Here is a 21,639-nt window from a genome sequence, read left to right as displayed (position 1 = left end):
GTTGTAGATCTAGCTGGGAATGCCAGCTGCAGATGAAGATCCAATTTTTGACTATATCTTTCCCTTGCCAGATCTCTAAATGCATCACAGAGCCATAATGCACGTGTGAATTTTAAATGGAAATTAAAATTTCAACTTTAAAAATATTTTTTTTTTAAATGTGCTATTCTCCAAGGTGGGTGTATGAAGGGACACTCCAACTTCAGCTTCTCATAATGACTTATGCAAATAGGCTAAAAAAAAACAAATTTTGCCTGTGATAGGATTTAGGAAGCTTTGATTTGTAAATATAAATGTGCAGTGGGTATGGAAAGTATGAAAAACCATTTAAATGTTTCACTCTTTGTTTTAGGGCAGCCAATTGGCAAGATCATAAAAGGTCCTTTTTTGCTCATTAAATGTACAAAAGTGTATATATTTTTCCTAAGATATTAAACAAAAAAATATATATATATCACAGGGCAATAAGTATTCAGACCCTTTGTTCACTATTGAGTAAAAGCATCTTTTGAGCTGGTGCAGCCATGGGTCTTCTTGGGAATGATGCAACAAGTTTTTCACACCTGGATTTGGGGATCCTCTGACATTCCTCCTTGCAGATCCCCTCCAGTTCCCTAAGGTTGAATGGTGAAAGTTGGTTGACAGCCATTTTCAAGTCTCTCCAGAGATGATCAGTTGAGTTTAGGTCCTGGAGCACTCTGGAAGAGGTTTCGTCGAGGATCTCTCTGTATTTGGCCACATTCTTCTTTCCTTCAATTGTAACCAGTCGTCCTATCCCTGCAGCTGAAAAATACCCCATACCATGATGCTGCCACCATGTTTCACTGTTGAGATTGTATTTGGCTGGTGATACCGGTTTTTCTCCACACATACCACTTAAAACTAACACCAAAAAGTTATCTCCGTCTCATCACTCTAGAGATTCTTATTTTTCATATAGTCTGTGGGTCCCTCAAGTGTTCAAACTGTTTTCATTCTTGTATATGTGTTCTTGCACTGCAGAGAGGCTTTTGGCTATCTCACCAAAGGCTCTTCTCCCATGATTGCTTAGCTTGACTGGACAGCCAGGTAGAGGAAAAGTAATGGCTGTCTCAAACTTCTTCCATTTAAGGATTATGGAGTGTTCTTAGGAACCTTGAGTGCTACAAAAATTGTTTTATAACCATGACCACATCTGTGCCTTCACATAATTCTGTCTGAGCACCTTGGGAAGTTCTTTAGACCTCACGATTCACATGCGCTCTGACATTACTGTGAGGTCTTCTAAATGCAGAGGTGTTCTTTTCCTAATCAAGTCCAATCAGTTTACTTAAAGCTGGATTCCAATGAAGGAGTAGAACAATCTCAAGGAGGATCAGAAGGATATGGACAGCATGTGAGTTAAATCTGAGTGTCACAGCAAAGGATCTGAATATTTATGACCATGTGATATTTCAGTTTTTCTTGTTTAATAAATTAACAAAAATATCTACTTTTGACCAATTGGCCACAATTAAACAAAGAGTGAAACATTTAAAAAGGGGTATAAATACTAAACAGGGGAGTTCAAACTCGCAGTTAAACTGTTAGTTTAGGGGAGTAAAACATGCCATGTACTTTATTAGTGCAATCTCTTTGCACCCTTTTTAAATATCTATTAAAGCATACTACTCTACTCATTTCCACTTTTCCAAGAGAAACTTTTAAAATCAAGTTTTTTTTCACATGCCATGGCCTGCTTCCTTTAAAATCAACTTTTATTAAAAAAAAGTCAGTAAATCTTCAGCACTAAGGGGTTCTGATAAAGCTCCCAGAGCCCTTCAGGCTCATTAGCATAATCTTAAAAGTTGATTTTAGAAGGAAGGAGGTGAAAAACAAATATAAAAGGATCACAGTCACAGTGCCTCAATCTATGACAAATGTTCATGAAATGTCCTTTTACATAGATCAACCACATTGCAGGGGACAGGATTGAATGCATAATAGTAATATATGTTGCAACGAGTCCATGCTTCCATGCTTAAAGTGGTTGTCCAAACTTTTATGATCAAAACTTTTATGTTTTTTTTCACTCTACTATGGACTAGCTGCAGATGGGGAATATACTTCATGTACCAATTTTGCTTTGTTGCTCCACTTTATAAACTTCATTGCATCCCTTGCCTTGTATCTGTAGTGACATGTTAACAGGTCACGTGATCTTCCTCACTCTGAAGCATCTTACTATAGACACCACTCCCCATCTCTCTCCTTCCTCTGTAGACACCATTCCCCATATCTCTCCTCCCTCTGTGGACACCACTCCCTGCCTCTGTAGACCACTCCTCCTTCCCACCTCCCTCACTATTCTCGGCCCCTAGGTTTCCCAATACAACCCAATTCCCTAATAATTGGTATGGTGCCAAGTGACAATATTTAAAAAGCCACCAAATACTGTACACACAGTCATAATAATCCCACTCCCTTACATTCTAAAAATTAACATTTGTGATGTATTAAAAGATGAAATTATTCATTAGATACAAATTTGTGGATCAATAATCAGTTAAATTTACTAAAATCCTCCAATGATGGCCTTTAAAGGAAACCTACCACTTCTGAAGGTAGGTATGAGATGCAAACACCGGGCACCAGCTCAGGGTGAGCTGGTGCCGGTGCTTAGTCTCGTTAGTGTTAAAACCGCGGTATCGCGGTTTTAACACTTTTTAAACTTTATAGTAGAAACTGCTTCGGCGCTGCGCGCGACCGTGCGTGCGCAACGCCTGCGGCATTTCCAATGTAGGCGCGCGCACGATCGTGCGCACGCAGCGCCGAAGCAGTTTCTGCTAGAAAGTTTAAAAAGTGTTAAAACCGCGATACCGCGGTTTTAACACTAACGAGACTAAGCACCGGCACCAGCTCAGGGTGCTTGCATCTCATACCTACCTTCAGAAGTGGTAGGTTTCCTTTAAATGGGTATTGTATGGGTTGTGAGCCCAGGATGATCCAAATAGCCCCCATAGAATTTGGGAAAATAGTAACACCGTGGGGACTTGGCTGTAAATCTACACAGCCCAACTGATTGGCAGTTTGTCACAACCCCCCCCCCCCCCCCGAGGGTAAGCACCATTCAATAGTTGACAATGATAAGCTAGTGGTCAGTTGTAGTAGCGCTATAGTTCCATTGTATACAAAGGTTTTTCCATAACAATGTGTCTCGTATGGACTGATTGAGAGGTGTTGAGGTTGAGCATTTCATCAGCCAGTGGGTAGTAGTTGTGGGATAGTAGCCAAGCTTGCTGAACACGCGACTTGTGTGAATTGTCGTGTAATTGGTACATTTGAAGTTCAAACCATATAACTAAATATTAGTTGCTCACACTTGGCTATCTATTTCTCAAGACTATCTAGTCGGAGATGGCTAATAGACTGTACTAGGAAGTGTCATTGTGTGAAGAAGACTAGCTAGACTGCCAATTGACTCTAACTGTAAGGTACAGCGACTGGCTAATTAAGCTGACTATCTCCATTACAACACTAATAGGAGAGAGGAGTTAGTGTTGTAATATGGAGATAGTCCGCTTAATTAGCCAGTCATTATCATTGTTGACTATTGAATGCTGCTTACACTCTGGGGGATGTGTTGTGACAAACTGCCCATCAGTTGGGCTATGTAGATAAACAACCAAGTCCCTACGGTGTTACTATTTTCACAAATTCTATGGGGGCTATTCAAATATATAGCCTCAACTAATTTATATCCTACTATCCTTGCATCATTTAATTGGGCTATGTGTGGATCATCCCGGGTACACGACCCATACAACCCCCATTTAGAGGCCATTGTTGGAGGATTTAAGTAATTTTAACAGAGTAATGATCCACAAATTTGTATCTGATGAATTATTTAATCTTTTGATACATCACAAATAAAAAAAGTACATTTTTAGAATGTATGGGCATGGGATTATTATGACTGTGTCCAGTATTTGGTGGCTAATGTTAAAAAGTCCCTGCCTTACATGGCCCATCGTTGTTTCTTAGGTTATATCAATATTTAAAAAAGGGCTCTAGGACTTTGCCAGGCAATTATAGGCCCATAAGCTTAACTAAGGAGCTGATGTGGATATTGTGTTCTTGGACTTTGCAAAGGCATTCAACACTGTCCCGCATAGATGCCTGATGGGTAAAATAAGTTCTAATGGTTTGACAGGAATCATCTGCAATAGGATTGAAAACTGGGTGGAGGATCTTATCCAGAGGGTTGTAGTCAATGATCCCTACTCAAAAACCCAGGGTTCTGTGATGGTCCCACTATTTTATTTATTAATGTTATAGATGTAGGAATTAATAGCACAGTGTCTAGTTATGCAGATGACACCAAGCTGTGTAGTCTACTACAGTCTATGGAGGATGTTCCTATACTACAGGGTGACTTGGACAAACAGTGTTTGGATTTATCCACATTAACGCTCATTGCCAAGTGGATAACCAAAGTTATGCACATGGGGCTAATAATCCATGTACAACATATGTCCTTGGTGGAGTAAATCTGGGAGAGTCCCTTGTCGAGAAGGATTGGGGTATACTAGTAGATCATAGATCAAATAACAACATGAAATGTCAATCAACTGCCTCTAAAGCCAGCAAGATCAGATCATGTATCAAAAGGCATTGGTTCGGCCTCACCTGGAAAATGCCGTTCAGTTTTGGGCACTGGTCCATAGAAAAAGTTGCCCTGGAGCGGGAGAGGGTGCAACAAAGAGCCGCAGAAATGGAAAGGGGTATGGCGGGTCTCAGTTATGAGGAAAGATTAAAACAACTAGATTTATTTAGTCTTGAAAAGAGATGACTAAGAGGGGACATTGTTAATTTATATACATATAGCAATGGTATATACCAAAAATATGGTAGAACTTGTTCCAGGATAAATAACATCAAAAGACAAGGGGACACATCACCCCCTGGAGAAAAAAAGGTTTAATCATCAAAGGAGACAGAGTTTTTTACTATGAGAACTGTGGAATAACCTGCCTCAGGCGCTGGTCACAGTAGGGACAGCAGAAGGCTTCAAGAAGGGTCTAGTTGCCTTTTTACATGTAGACGGTTATGTGATAATATAGAATTGTTTCCCTTCCATCCCTTCTTCAGCCAATCATTTCTTTGGTTAAACTTGATGGATATATTTTTTAACCGTATAAACTATGTAACTATGAATCATACTTACTAAAAGGAATTTGGATGATATAATAAATAGAGACGAGCTCTATTCATTGCAAACAAAACAATGATTCCTTCTAAAGTTCTGTACATTAAAGCATAAAAAGTTACAGGTGTTATGCAAATACATTTTTTCTTTGAAAGATTTAACATTGTACTGTCACATATAATAAAGGGTATATGTTATTAGGATGATTAAGTGAAATATGTAACAAATGGCGCAACACAAAAAAACAGTTTTTTGGGGTTTTTTTGTTTTTTCTACACGAGCCTCCCAGCACATTGCAATTATCATAACATGGTTCCATTAGGACACACAATTTTACACCACAGAAAACAAGCTGTTACCTGTCATGCAAAAGAACGATTCAAAGCACACTATTAAACCTAAAACAGAACAGACTGAAAAGAATCAAGATGTTGCATTAACCTAGTTAAAGGCAAAAAGCCAACTTTAAAAAAAAAAAAAAAAAAAAAAAAAAAAAAGGAGTAGAAAAAATGTAAAATGTATCTTACTGTTCATCTAAAGTTTTTACCAAATTTTCAAACTCTCTAAGGAACAGTATGCCCCAATATGTAAAATCATAGAATTGAAAGAGGATATACAGGCAGTCCCCGGGTTACGTACAAGATAGGTTTTTTAGGTTTGTTCTTAAGTAGAGTTTGTATGCAAGTTGGAACTGTATATTTTATCATTGTAACCCAAGCCGGAATTTTTTTTTTTTTTTTATCTCTTTGACAGTTGGATTTTAAAAATGGTGGTTTGCCATAACAACCAGGATTAAATAAACCTTAATTGCAGACACCACTAATAACTGTTACAGCTGATTATTATAGCCTACGGCTAAAGTACAGTAAATTACCAAAATCCATAGGTCCGTTTGTAACTAGGGGTCGTCTGTAAGTCGGGTGTTCTTAAGTAGAGGACCACCTGTATTTGCTGAGGGGTTCCGGTGAACTTTGAAAATAAGTTTGGTTCGGGTACTTGAACTCGAGGGTCTGTTTGCTTTTACCATATACAGCAATATTACAGTATTGCAGCACATGGGGATCCTCTGTCCTGAGATCTTATTCTGTCTTCAATGTCACCACCTTCTCAAGCGAGGTTATGAAAATGTTGGCATATTTACTGATCATGTATTTTTAATTTGACAAATGTAACATAACCTGGGAAGCAGTTGTTTGTCTCATCACTACACATCAGTTACTGGATTCTGTGTAGAGACATACAAAGTTGGACGAGTTTTAAGTCTTTTTCACACCCAAAGTATTGAATTTCCTTGCAATTTTTGTTATTTATTAAAATATAAAATAAATTGGAATTGATTGACAAAGTAAAATTGGTAAACTAGAAACCCAACATCAACGATATTAGCCATGAAATACTTATCGTTAGGGGAAGTTTTCGGTTTTATTTTGCTGGCTAACATACAATTTTCTGTCAGATTCCATTAATCATAATTATTGTCTTTAATAGCCTAGCCAGCAAATCATGTATCATGTCTTACATTAATAATTCTATGCTCTACAGAGTAGCAGAATGTAACAGGCCTTCTAAAAATAGGGATTTAAAATTCTTACATACAATCTAAAAAGCTGGTCTTCGAATACACAACCAAAGTGCAATTTTCCAGGGAAACATAAAAAGAAGGCACTTTAAGCATTCTTAAAATAGGCAGCAAATTATTGTTCTTCAAATATTCCACAATTCAATATTTGCAAATGGGTTTTCTGGTCGTGTATTGTGCTCTTTAATAATTTTTCTCTACAAGGCAACATCATTAATAATGAAATGACATATTATCAGTGTTTTGTTCTCTGCAAGCTGTAGTTGCAATGGACATGTTATTAACACACTTTATGATAACACATTCTCCGAGCAGAAATAAAAAAAAAAAAAAAAAGTACTGATCTATTTTTGGTGGATTATTTCATATGAATGTTGCGGTCCTAAAATTCACTTTCTGTTGCGACTTACTCATAACTCTCCAACATGCAATGGATAAGACATGTAGTGGCCAGCAACACCATTTTTAATATCAACATCTAAAAAAGAAAACATGCAATAAATAGACTTCTGATGTAGGTTTCCTTTAAGGTAGATCTAATGGTAGGTTCCTATCAACCTACCGTATTTTTCGCCCTATAAGGCGCACCGGACTATAAGGCGCATTAGTCCGATGCGCCTTATATATGTAATAATTCATTATATAAGGCGCATCGGACTATAAGGCGCGGGGTCCGGGGGCGTGGCGGAGGTCCGGGGGCGGAGCGGAGGTCCGGGGGCGGAGCGGAGACCCGACGGGGCGCGACGCCGAGACGCGACGGGGAACGCGGGGAAGGTGAGCAGGGAAGGTGAGGGGGAGGTGGAGGAGGGCAGCGGACCATACTTACATAGGTCCCCGCTACCGGAGACAGCAGATCTCCAGCGGGAACTGCAGACCACGCGGCAGAAGTTGTTCGTGCCGCGTGGTCTGCAGTTCCCGCTGGAGATCTGCTGTCTGCGGTCTCCGGTAGCTGGGACCTATGTAAGTATGGTCCGCTGCCCAGCGCCATACATAGGGCGCACCGGACTATAAGGCGCACTTTGGATTTCCACGGAAATCCAAGGCTTTTAAGTGCGCCTTATAGTCCGGAAAATACGGTACTAAACCCTAATCTATTTTTACCTTTTAATCCCAGAATGCTTTCTAAACGAAGCTAAAAACTTTATCTACTCAATATGTACATTTTCTGTAGAGGCTATTGGGACAAGGAGTATCCTCTCCAAGCAGTGGAAGTAAAGTAGTCTCTGCTATCCCTCACTACCTGCTTGTTCATAGTGTGCTCCTGCTCCTGATGTTCACTGCTCCAACTGAGGCATAAGTGCCGACAGGAGCGCTGCTATACAAGCATGTAGGTCCTGATGCTGGAGCTAGTGCGCATGCAGAAGATCCTTTGCTCCCAATGCCTGGAAAGGCTTCACCTTGTCCCAGTAGTCTCTATGGAAAATGTACATGATAGGTAAAGTTTAGCTTCCTTTAGAAAGCATTATAGGGCTATGCAAAGAGAGATTAAAGGGGTATTCTCACTAAGACAAGTGAGGATAACAAAATTATATTACAAGAGATCTTAGATCTCATGCATGACGTTAATGTGATACATTTGTAGTGAGTGAATACTCCTCATTGACCCTTTGAGCCTACTCTACTGTGCTTTTAACTTCAATTCTTTAAAGCATTCTGGAGTAATGCTTCCACACACATTCTTTTAATTTGACGTTTAATAAAAGTGACGTTTTACAACAAGACATTACATTTTTTTGTCCGGATATGGGTATCTTCTCTGCCAATGGCAGCTTTGTGTCCCTCAGGATAACAAAATGACACATTCACTAATTCAATGTTATTAACTAAAATACAGCATTTCAGTGATATAATTCCAACCTGCCTCCATCAGTCCTGGTGTACACAATTTCGGTTGCCCCTAGACCCGACCCTGGATCTTCTGGTTTTAGGTTCAGCAGACATATTGCTCTCCTTTCTAACGCTGCACTGAGGTGAGCTGCTCTTTGCCTCTAGCCCCCACCCTTGCATTCCAGGACAAGTTCACACAGACACACACTGAATTCTTGCCGGCAAACAACAGCAGCAGCATTATGAGGAGAGCAGGGGCGTCGCTAGGTCAAAAGATCCGGGGCCCGTGCCCCGGATCTTTTGACCTGTGCCCCGAATGTCCTGGTGTCCGGGCACATTTCCCTACTCTCATCGCTATCTACGTCCTCAGGACATAGATAGCGATGAGCACTGAAGAGCGGATGAACGGAGCCATCGGCACTGATGAGCACTGTAGTGGTGAAGGAGCCGCCGGCTCCGTTCTCCACTACAGGGAGCAGGAGACGCGATCACCAGGAGACGACGAGTGATGACGTCACCGCTCCTCAGCGCTGCAGTGAATGGAGAGCAGCCATGGGAGACACAGAGGTGAGTAGCAGTGTTTATTTTTTTTAATTATGCAAGGTGGATGGGGCACATTAGGGACTTTATGGTGTCTATGGGGGACAGTAAATCCACTATAAAGACATTGCAGAGGGGTGCTGTGGAGGACATTACAGGGTGTCTTGGAGACCTAACTAAGGGCTCTGAAGACTTTGGGAGTGGGAGGGCTGTTAGGGAAATTACTGGGGGCTGTGAAGACTTTGGGGGGGGCTGTGGAGAACATAACAGGGGGTTTTGAGACATTAAAGGGGACTGAAGAAATGGGGGGATGTGGGGGACATTACTAGGAGCTATGAAGACTGAGAGTGCGGGGGCTGTTAGGGACATTACTGAGAGCTGTGGGGAACATAACAAGGGGATTTGGAGACATTGCAGGGGGCTGTGAAGACTTTGGGAGGGCTGTGGGCAACATTACAGAGGGCTTTGGGAACATTATTGAGGGGATATTGGAGAGATTACTGGGGGATGTGGGGGACATTGGGGCTGTCAGGGCATTAGGGGGCTGGGTTGAGAACATTATAGAGGACTTTAGGAACATTACTGTGGGGCTGTGACAACATTGGGGACTGTGGAGGACATTAGAGGGCTTTGGGAACATTACTGGGGGGCTGTGAAGACATTGGGGGACTGTGGAGGACATTAGAGGGTTTTGGGAACATTACTGGGGGACTGTGAAGACATGGAAAGGGCTGTTGGAGACATTACTGGGTGCTGTGGGGGACTTCTTAGTGGAGCTGTGGGAGTCATTACAGGGGACTGTGACGACATTGGTGGGCTTTGGGAACATTACTAGGGGGCTGTGATGACATTGAGGGGTGCATAGGGAACATTATTGGGGGCTGTGGGGGACATCGGGGGCTGTGACGGCATTGGGCCGAGGGGAACATTACAGGGGGCTCTGGGGAACTTTTGGGGCTGGGTAGACATTACTTAGTGTAGGTTTAAGGTGAGGGGATTCTTTATGTGCGCATGAATAGGCAGGACATTATTTAGTTTAGGGCCACGTTCAGAGCTAATTAGTGGGGGGCCACAGTTATTAAGTGTAAATTGCATTCTTACTTGTTAGTTCAAGATTAGGGAACATTATTAAGTAGGTGGCACACTGAGGGGGTGTAATACAAATTATGGGGCCTTATACTGTGGTGGGGCAGTAATTGTCAGCTTCATTGTGTGGAAACCAGAATATATGTGTATAATATATACAGGGTGACGTACAAAATAGGTTCTGTAGATTTGTTCTTAAGTTGAACTTGTATGTAAGTCGGAACTGTATATTTTATAATTGTAACCCCAGACAGAATCAGTAGGGGAGTGTTCTTGAGTAGGGGACCACCTGTATATAGGTTTTATGGCTTTATGGCCTCCTGGCACTAGAGGTAACAGGTAGGGATTTCTCCTGTGTTTTATGTAGCTGTATGTGTTGTGTACGGGAGTGGGAATTACTGAAAGTGTTATGTATACACTTTGGGGCCCGTGCCCCAGATGTTTTACCACCATCTCTTTTTCTATGTGTCAGATACTAGTATAACGTTCATAAGCTAAATGCTAAATATAAACCTCTACCCTGGTATTCTAACCACATTGTCAGCACAGAACTAGAGGAAATATGAAGTGTCTGCTTCACACTCTGGAATTTTACACTATCCATCATTGAGTGATAGGATCTAAAACAGCAATAAAACTGAGTGAATAGTTAAAGAAAAGGGGTGACATTATCTTTATTGTCTACACATCACTAGGATTGAAATTTGAGAATTTTTTTTTTTTTCATGGGCAAACTTCTTTAAGATTTAGTAGGTTTATAGGAAGCTACCATCAGATTTACCTTACTAGGTAGATTTTTGATGGTAGGTTACCTTTAACGTGTTCCAACAGCCAGACTAACACAGTCCTTTGCTGACTAACAGTCAATAAATGCAATGGGACGTTGGCTTAATAGAGACATAGCACCTACCATTGAAAGTTGTCCATTTTGTTAAAATAAAAGACAAAACTTTACTGTACCAAAAAAAAAGAATGCAACCCAGACAGCAACCCAGGAAGACAACCCACATTCTGTGGTGCATGCATCATTGCTCCCTGATGATGTCTTCAGGAGCAGCATCATTCCCCAAAATGATACCTCATGATCACAATGATTTAAACACCAAAAATTGTGCATGGTATTGGTGGGGGTTTGAGTCCAGGTTCAAAAACCAGTCCCAGAACAAAGTAGATTATTCAAAATAAAATTTTACAATACTTAAAAATAAAGCATGTATGGATGGTTAAATCCACATCAGCATTAGAGCCTTGATCATTGTATTGTCCTGCATCCAGACATAAGGCCATTTTTGGTACAAAAATAAAAGAAAAACACTTCACTATCACAGATTTGAATAGAACACAATACAATGGACATGTTCTTTTCATGTTTAAGCCTTTTTTTTAATATGCAAGACGTATCTTTTTCCAATGTGAAGTCCTGTAAATTCAATTAATGGGGGGGGGGGGCTTTAACTTTCCATATTCAAGTTGTAAATTTGTTACCACTATTTTACTTACATTAGTAACATATTACACACACATACAGAAAAATTAACTATGCTCTTTAGGGCCTATGCTCATTATATAGATAACATACCTTTTATTTTCTGAGTGAAATTTTAGCAAAGGTGTCTTCTCTGTATAACCATGGTCTTTTGTTGGGCTGAAAAATTTAGGTACATTAAAGGGATACCTAAAATGTAAAAATGCAGTATAAGTTATATAGGAAATAATAAGAAAAAAATACCCATAGCAAATAGTGCCCAATAGACAAACCCATGAAATATTTATGTTTCATTAATTTTGAGCATTTACCCAAAATGAATAGTCATTATTGAGGTTGTCTAGAAATACTAAGCCCGGATTGTGTAATGTAGTACCCTTTGCAGTTTAAGACATGAAGTTGACCATTATTACCCCTCCATCAATCCGTTAGCCCATGCGCAGTTTGCAATATTCTACTATTGCACTTTCTATTCAACATATTTCAGAACAAAAACAACATTTCATGTAATGAAGGCAATCATCTATTTGATTGTATAGTAGCTGAGAACAACGTGTTCTGCTGCCTGCATGTGAAGTTTAAGCAATTACAACATAATACAAGGAGGAGCAATTACATACTGGATATTTTAAAGCAAGTAAAAAAACAAACATTAATGATGAGCAACATTTAATTTTGGAATTAATTTGCCTCCTTAATGATAATTTAATTTTTATTTTAAAATTAGGGAATTATTCTGCCTATTCTAGAAAGAATACAGTTTGGGAAAACAGCACAATATACACTGCAGTTTGGAAATGGCATGAAGTGTTCTACAATGAAAAGATAAGTCACAGACCACCAGTACATGGAGTGTGTACAGACCATCCTCTTGTATCTCGAGGCAGTTTGCAACCGACACGCTTCGAATGCAAGCCTGGGCGTGCTTAAGAAAACAACAACTCTTTCCCAAAATAAACTTTGCTAAATTTGTGTCAAAACCAAAAAGATATTGACACAAGCAGGTTGGTTGAAGGACATCTACCACCAGGATGAAGGATTGTAAACCAAACCCATTGACATATTGGTGTGTGGCCCTCTGATGGGATTTGTTATTCTTTAAGCTACCTATGCCCTTGTTTTTAAGAAAAAAGCTTTAAAAAATATGCAAATGAGCATGAAGGGCTCCAGGCTCAATTAACACCTATGGAGCCCGGAGTCCCCCAGAAAAAAGTGTTTAAATATTGTGCAGATGAACCTAAGAACTAGGGCATAAGAAGCTAAAAGAAGAGCGGCTCCTGCCAGAGGGGGCACACACCAATATGGCAGTGTGCTTGGTTTACAATCCTACATCCTGGTGGAAACTTGCAAAGAAAGAGTTACAAATTGCATAAAAACGCAATAAAACTTTAAAAAAAAAACAGTGTTTTTGTCTCTAGGTTTTTACATAGATAATCTTAGTGCAGCTGTATTGATCAAATGCATTTGATCATTTGTTCAAAGGTTGGTTTCCAAATTGCTTCATTTACATATTCTGGTAACAGTCTAAAATGTGGAAATTTAATTTCTGAGCAGGTAATTAATTAACATTAATTAACAAAAGGTTATAAATGGACCAAGGCATAAACTTTTACAGCTATAAGTTACAGTGGCCACTCAAATTCAACAACAAAGCAAACATTTCTCAACATTTTTGTTCAAATAGGATTTCTAGAAGTAGGATGGAAGGATCTAGTCCTAATGCCACTAGAACCACAAAAAAAAAAAAACAAGTCACTGTTTTTCTACTCCTTCATCCTGAAGTGTTCAAATTGATGCTATATTTTGTAACAATACACTGTGGTCGAGGCGACAGAGCGCATTTACAACAACATATATACAGCATAATCCTTCAAGAAACTAATGCGAAAACAGTATAAAGAGCCTAGTCTTTCCCTGTCAAAGCTAAAGAAAAATGAGACACAATTGACACATCCAGCTTGAGCCTGCAAACCATTTTCAGAGAATTGACATCACAATGCAATGTGCTTTTCCACAGCATGTGATTATATGAGAACACTTATAGGACTTCTAAAAATGCAGATTTCATATATTCTGACATAGTTTGGAAATGGATTTTCTTCTATTGTAGACCTGGCTTTGCAAATACAGTTGTTGGTTTATAAAAGGTATACATTGACCTTTATAAACTTTATACTTTACAATTTTATAGCTTTTAGATTATTTGATGCAAAAAGTCTGTTTGGTTTTGTAAAATAGCAAAAGAAGAATTATACTTTGCACAATTAGAACAGGAAACCAAAAAAAAACTTAGATAGGTCTTCCATAGATTTGTTCTCAAGTTGAATTTGTATGCAAGTAAAAAAAAACTGTATATTTTATAATTGTAGATCCAGACAAGAATTTCTGCCCCAGTAACAATTGGAGTTTCAAAATTTTTTGCTGTAATGGGACCAAGGATCATCAATAAAGCTTCATCACAGACACTTTACAGCTGATTATTGCAGCCTGGGACTAAAGTAAAGCATCCAGAAAGCTTTAACAGGTATCTTCTGTAAGTTGGGTGTTCTTAAGTAGGGGACCACCTGTATATTATAAAAGAATGTTTGAACTAAGGCATTGTAAAAATGTTTTTAATCATATTTTTACAGATAAAGGGGGAGTTTATTAAGACACCAGTCTTAATATTCCCCTGCCATTGAACTGGATCTACCAAGAAGCTCCGGTCTTTGCAAATTAGATTCATTGGCCCTCTATGGGTTATATTTCATGTATGTTGATCCCTCCAAAGTATTGTTTTTCTTTCTCCTATTTCAAAACATTGTTGCTGAGGTAATAGAGAATATATTATTTAATGTATAGAAATACTATCTACTTAAAATGTCTATACAGTAGATCTACAAGACTCTGCTAAAGTCCCCTGATATATAGACTATAAGTAATCAAATGACAGCAGGATCTGCTCTTACCTTTAGAACAGCTTTAGGATTCTTTTTTTCACTGGTCTGACATTTAACATTCGCTTCCTTACAGAAGCAGTCACGTTAAAGTACTTTTTAATTGAATTGCATTTAGAGTATATCCATGTACTATAAAATAATGTAAAACTTGAATAATATTTCTTGGATTTGTAGAACTAATTAAACACAATAGTTGTATTGGCAGCAAATTAGAAAAGAGTGCAACTCAGCTCTTTATGAGCAATTTCCACTTTTGAGCCAACCATTTGATCTTTATCCTCCATTAAACCTGAAGAAAGTGTGACTTTGAGAATGATCTAAGCATTCCTTATAGGCAATTAAAACAAATATTTAATCAGTTATTGATTTGTGAACCTTGCCCATCCGGAAACAATAGCTGCAGAATTTGCTGCTTTGAAAAAGGTACTTACACTCACCAGCCACTTTATTAGGTACACCATGCTAGTAACAGGTTGGACCCCCTTTTGCCTTCAGAACTGCCTCAATTCTTCATGGCATAGATTCAACAAGGTGCTGGAAGCATTCCTCAGAGATTTTGGTCCATATTGACATGATGGCATCACACAGTTGCCGCAGATTTGTTGGCTGCACATCCATGGTGCGAATCTCCCATTCCACCACATCCCAAAGATTCTCTATTGGATTGAGATCTGGTGACTGTGGAGGCCATTTGAGTACAGTGACCTCATTGTCATGTTCAAGAAACCAGTCTGAGATGATTCCAGGTTTATGACATGGCGCATTATCCTGCTGAAAGTAGCCATCAGATGTTGGGTATATTGTGGTCATAAAGGGATGGACATGGTAAGCAACAATACTCAGGTAGGCTGTGGCATTGCAACGATGCTCAATTGGTACCAAGGGGTCCAAAGAGTGCCAAGAAAATATTCCCCACTCCATGACACCACCACCACCAGCCTGAACAGTTAATACAAGGCAGGATGGATCCATGCTTTCATGTTGTTGACGCCAAATTCTGACCCTACCATCCGAATGTTGCAGCAGAAATCGAGACTCATCAGACCAGGCAACGTTTTTCCAATCTTCTACTGTCCAATTTCGATGAGCTTGTGCAAATTGTAGCCTCAGTTTCCTGTGATTAGCTGAAAGGAGTAGCACCCGGTGTGGTCTTCTGCTGCTGTAGCCCATCTGCCTCAAAGTTCGATGTACTGTGCGTTCAGAGATGCTCTTCTGCCTACCTTGGTTGTAACGGGTGGCCATTTGAGTCACTGTTGCCTTTCTATCAGTTCGAACCAGTCTGCCCTTTCTCCTCTGACCTCAACAAGGCATTTCCACCCACAGAACTGTCGCTCAATGGATGTTTTTTCTTTTTCGGATCATTCTCTGTAAACCCTAGAGCTTATTGTGCGTGAAAATCCCAGTAGATCAGCAGTTTCTGAAATACTCAGACCAGCCCTTCTGGCACCAACAACCATGCCACGTTCAAAGGCACTCAAATCACCTTTCTTCCCCATACTGATGCTTGGTTTGAACTGCAAGAGATTGTCGTGACCATGTCTACATGCCTAAATGCACTGAGTTGCCGCCATGTGATTGGCCGATTAGAAATTAAGTGTTAACGAGCAGTTGGACAGGTGTACCTAATAAAGTGGCCGGTGAGTGTATATATTCAACCTTCGATAAAAATATCAAAAAAGAATGAACATATTCTTAACATAACTGACCCTCGTGTCTAAACAGACCATCATAAGGGTTCTCTTTTCATGGCATGCACCATTTATGAGGCTTTCTGAAGACCAGAGCTGGCAGTTAATTGGTAATCATCCCTGCACGTAGATACTCTCTAAGCTAAACTCCAGTAACCTAGCATCTGTTTTGAATTTCATTAGTACTGATTACCGAGTACCGTGCTGTCATTTTATTGCAACTATGGTTTAGGCTCGGATTATTCTCATTAATGAGATAGAATTCTCACAATTCAGTGATTTCCCTTTTCAGGGCAATTAGGTAGGGACAGAACACTGTTGTGTTTAGGGATAGGTAGAAAACTTAAATAATTGCCCATTTTAGGGCACTCTGAAGAACTGCATTCAGCTACAGACTTAGCACTTTTAGTATTTCTAGCATCATCCATCAACATCTTAAAGGCAAAATCTCAGTATAGTTTGCAGTTCCAGCATCATCTAGTGTTAAGCAAAAACTTCAACCTTTTTGGGTCAATGTTACTTCACACTAAAGATTTTACATCTATTTGCATTGGTATTAATTTACACTTCCAGTCATACACCACCACTCTTAGACCCATTTGCATCATACTGTACTACATTGTAGTGCCTTATTTCACATAAGTACTTTTTCTAGCCCTTTTTTGTCAGGAAAACTGCCATGATATTACCACCATTTTCCAGCCCTCTACTCCTTACTATCTTCATTTTACAGCCATTTTACGCTGTAGAAATTTTGGTCACCATTAATTTCAATGGGGTTCACGTGGGGATTGAAGTTCGTGCCACCCAGCACATCACTGCTCACCAACACTAACCCTCTCCCCAACCTGACCAGTCAGAGGTTTCATTGTTTTTCATAAGAAATTGGAGTCCTTTAAGGGGATGACCAGAAAAGGGTAACAGGGTTTATAAATTTAAAGAAGGCAGGCCCTTAATAAGGCTAAGTTCACATATTCAACCATCTGAGAATGTATACAGCTATACAACTAATAATACTTGAGACCACCCCAAGAGCAGATGCATAACAATGGAGAACCCTCCAGAGCAGTTGTATACTACTGGAGAAAATAGTATTAAAATTCCATAACAAACGAATGAAAAATAAAACCTCTCATGGCACAAAGTCCATATTGTAAGCTCAGCTGGTTAGGACCCCCTAGTATTATACGTCTATATTCATTGATGGTACACAATACAAAGAAAAGTCTTATATCTGCTGTAATTACAGAGCAAATAGTTATCAAGCTAGAATAAACACATATACAGCAACCGATCTAAAAAAAGATAGTGTATAGTCACCACTTGCATCAGGCTCAAATTACAATAGTGAGATATGGGCAGGGGTCCCAAACACAGGCACTAATAATGGAGACCCCCTCAAAGCAGATAATACTGGAGATCAGCCAGGGCAATTAACAATAGTGGAAATCCCCCAGAGCAGATAATAGTAGTGTAATAAAGCCTACTGCATAGAGACTAAAGATAAATCTCCAGCAAAAGTAGTTTCCATTTTCTATCACAATACCCCTCAAAAGTACAACCAATGAAATTGTAAATTCTCATGAAATAAATCTATTGTTTTAAACCATAACATCATTGCAAAGTGCTTGAACGTTATAGATCAAGAAGCAATTACAGAAATCTATATTTGACCATTTTAAAAGCCAATTATGCAATGCCACAGCTTTGACCTTTTAAAAATACACTAAAACTGAATGAAGGCATAATTCTGGATAACTCATGCCATGGCAGCAGTGCTGATGATTTCTCGTCATTTTTATAAATTGAAAAAAATATTTAAAAATCAACTAGCGAGAAAAGAAAATATATAGTAAATTGTTCATTCATAAATTTACAAGACACACAGACTAAAAATGACTGTCCTTTCAGGAGAAGGACATTGCAATTGGATGGAATGACTGCTTTATCAAGAATGCAACTACTCAACCAAGAACAGAGCTAAATAGGCCTGAGAATATGATGCCACATAATGGGGGCTAATACCAATATTGAATTGTCGCTCCTTTCTTCATTTCAATAAAATGAGGCAGCATGTGTCGAGTCCCGGGGGAGGAGTAGCTGCAGTCTGTGTGTGCCTGTGTCTCCTGATACATTCTCTCCCTCCTCCTTACCATCCCTCTCCCTCCCCCTGCCTGCTCAATGCACATGGTAAGGGAGCTGCATTAGTTTGAAGGAGAGGAGACGGTCACAGACACATGCAGGCTGCAGCTGCCCCTCCCTGGGGACCACATGCTGGTGGCAGGGAGCCAGGTAATGTAAAATACACAATTATAAACCACTGAAATGATTCAGAATGCTGAAAAATGCATTTTAAAAATCAGTATAGCATACACTATTTGAAACTGTCACCAGCTAAAAATTCCTGGTGACAGGTTTGGTTTAACCCTTAAAAGGGTTTTCCTACGATTCAAAGTTAGGCCCTATCCACAGAATAGGGTCCAACTTGCTGATTGGTGGGGTCTTGGTGATGATAATGAAAACGAGGAGTCCAATGGGGTCCCAGTTACCTATTGCATACCTATTGGGAGTCCCTTGTACAAACCAGATGAGATTGGAAGCAACTTCCGGCCCAAAGGAAGGCCGTCGGCAGGGACATCAGTTTCAGGGTTTCCCACCAGGAATAACTAATGAGTATTTCCCATGATGCGAGTCCACACAGATGTTATCCCCTCTTTCTTGGATGTGCATTTAGTATGTTTTTTTATTCTGTATTCTGTATTCTAAGTTGACATCCTGTAAAGGTGGACTTTAAATATTTTCATATATCTTGTATGTATATTTTGATGAAAATGTGTTAAGTTAAAAAAAAAAAAATTGAGCTTGCAGTTTCCTTAAATTAGATAGAAGCAACAGCACATCCTGGTGAAGTGACATTGAGGTTAATTTTTAAATCTCTTACACAGCAGTTTCTTTGGCTCATTTTTCTTGGCATTGGGGCAGAATACATTGGAAAACATTAATGCAGGTGCTACCACTGCCATCACCTCACAAAGCAGCATCGCTTGCAGTAGCGACAATGATCTTTCAGCGTATTATAACTGATCTACAAATTACTCTCAAAGGCTTAGAAGACTCTTCTCATTCTTGGCAATGGCTCAAACTGAGCAAAGATGAATAATTCATGTTTCACCTCAGTAGAAAAGTGCATTTAATCTCTACTTCTTGCTCCAAGTAAAGATATTCCCTGATTGCGATTGACCTCTCACTTCACATAGCAGATAGAAAGCTTTGATTTAATTTTTCTTTAAGTATAGAAATAAAAAGAAAAATATACTTCAAGTGTTGTAGAATTTGAGATTCTTTGTTTTCCAGTAAAGTTAAAGCTATATGCAGGACCACAACTATTTAAAAGAATTGTACAATTAATGTATTTAACCACTTCATAAAAGGGTCACCAATCATATTTTATCCACAAATTCTTTTGTCAACCAACATACACGATTCAAATTCTGTGAAGGTATTGTCCAAAAGTAAGTTGCTATGAACTTGATGGAAGACTAGTCGTACCAACCAGTTCCTGAGGAAATGTTTTTCTCAGGACTTCTTTTATTAGAATTTGGAGAGAGAGGCAACACAGAGAATATAAAAATTATTCTGATCAATCTGGGTCAATTTATTTAATTGCACGTTTCGCTTCCAGTTCTTCCAGGTGGGACTAGAAGAGTAACAGGGTAGTGAATACATTCTAAGACAAGGAGCTCTGAGGAGCTATGGTGACTTCATAATCAATCTTCATTGTTACGGCTATCATTTTCATAGCTCTATATTGCCAAAATTGCGGCATATAGAGTTATAATAAAAGAAGTCCCGAGAAAAACTATTGCTACGGAACTGGTTTGTAGGACAGGACTAGTCTGCCATCAAAAAAACTGATGGTAAATGTCCTTTAAGGTACCCAATTATAATCAGTGGGATCTGTTGAGCTTCAGTTGTATCTGCCATGTAACGTATCCATCTCTGGCTTGCATTCTATTTATCATTTCCTTGGATGGAATAGAAAAATGTGATTGTATAAACTTGGAACCTATTCTTAGAAAGATATCCTTAAAATTACCTGAACACGTTTTCTCACTTAGAAAGTGTTTAGGCTAACTACAGGTGTAATAAATTGGCTGCTGAATTTACTCCAATGATAATCCAGAGCATTATAAACCAGCAGAAATCACTATTTTGACAAAACAGAAAAGGGCAGCGTTTGAACTGGCATTTTAAATGCCAGTCTTAAAATTCAATGTCACATCTTTGCCCATATCAACTAAGAACCTCTTTGTACATCCAGGCACAATCTCCACCAGTGATATAGTCTCTGCCTTTTTTCTGTCAGAGACTATAGTAAATGTTCTCGGTAAAGGCAAGTACATTTTTTTATCCCTCCAACATTGAAGTAAAACTTTCTAAACAATATATTAGTTTGCAAGTGTCTATAATTAATTTCACATAAGCTAATTATTAGGGTGAGGCACTTACCTTCCTTGGATAGGAGTAGGACCAAAGTCTTCTCCAAAGGCAACACAACAATCTTGTGCATTCTGATAACCCCGGTCACGCTCATTCTTGACATCAGAAGCTCTTTGAAAGCCTTCTAGAAGTATGAGCTCATTGAAATCACTGGCCACAGCCGCTGTACCCACTCGTGCATTCAAGCTAGAATGATGTGCAGAATTTGTGTGTGTTTGCTCCACTTCCAATTTTCTTCTAAGTGGGACGTCATTATTGTTCTCAAGGTACATTTTACTGTTGGGGAACACTTTTCTTAACTATAAAAAAAGACAGAATGACATTTATCAGAATTTAGAGTATTACTAACCATGTTGATAAATGGCCTAGATGTTTAGGACTAAAGTAATGATTCAAACATTGGGATTTGTGAAAAATAAAAGTTAAAATACAGTAAAATCTTCGAAGGTTGCCAGTGTTTGCAGTTCCTGAGATACCAAGGAAGCATTCCATTTGAAAGTACAATGCATACAAAGAGCTGGGAAAATAACTTTGTATGTCCTGCAAATACCTGCAAACTCAGTTATTATTAAGAGAAGAAGACATCTTCTATAGTAAATGCAAGTAACAGAGACCTGGAGGCTATACTATAACTTATCCAAATATGAGCACATATGGGGGGGGGATTTATCAGAAGTATAAGAGCTAAGCTGTAATTTTATAAACAACTGTGGAAAATTGAAAACTGAGCTCTGATTGGTTGCCATGGGCAACTAGAAGAGTTCTGCTCTCAGACACTTCTAATAAATCTTCCCAAATATCTGCACAGAAATAAGGCTTTGTGCATA

At 39.1% G+C, this 21,639-nt stretch overlaps 1 protein-coding gene across 2 annotated transcripts in view; it reads right to left on the bottom strand.

The window, feature by feature from the left end:
* OCA2 (OCA2 melanosomal transmembrane protein) overlaps positions 1-21,639 on the bottom strand; it is a 192,167-nt gene that overhangs the window by 124,953 nt on the left and 45,575 nt on the right. For both annotated transcript variants that reach the window (XM_072135687.1, XM_072135686.1), the window contains exons 2-3: positions 20,822-21,111; positions 11,779-11,874 (exon numbers count right to left, since the gene is read on the bottom strand). In XM_072135687.1, coding sequence (XP_071991788.1) covers positions 11,779-11,874; positions 20,822-21,084 — 359 coding nt within the window. In that variant the 5' untranslated portion in view covers positions 21,085-21,111. The remainder of the gene's footprint in view (positions 1-11,778; positions 11,875-20,821; positions 21,112-21,639) is intronic.

The sequence above is a fragment of the Engystomops pustulosus genome, chromosome 2, assembly GCF_040894005.1.
Source record: "Engystomops pustulosus chromosome 2, aEngPut4.maternal, whole genome shotgun sequence".
NCBI classification, from domain to species: Eukaryota; Metazoa; Chordata; class Amphibia; order Anura; family Leptodactylidae; genus Engystomops; species Engystomops pustulosus.
This window is presented reverse-complemented; position numbering and strand designations above follow the sequence as displayed.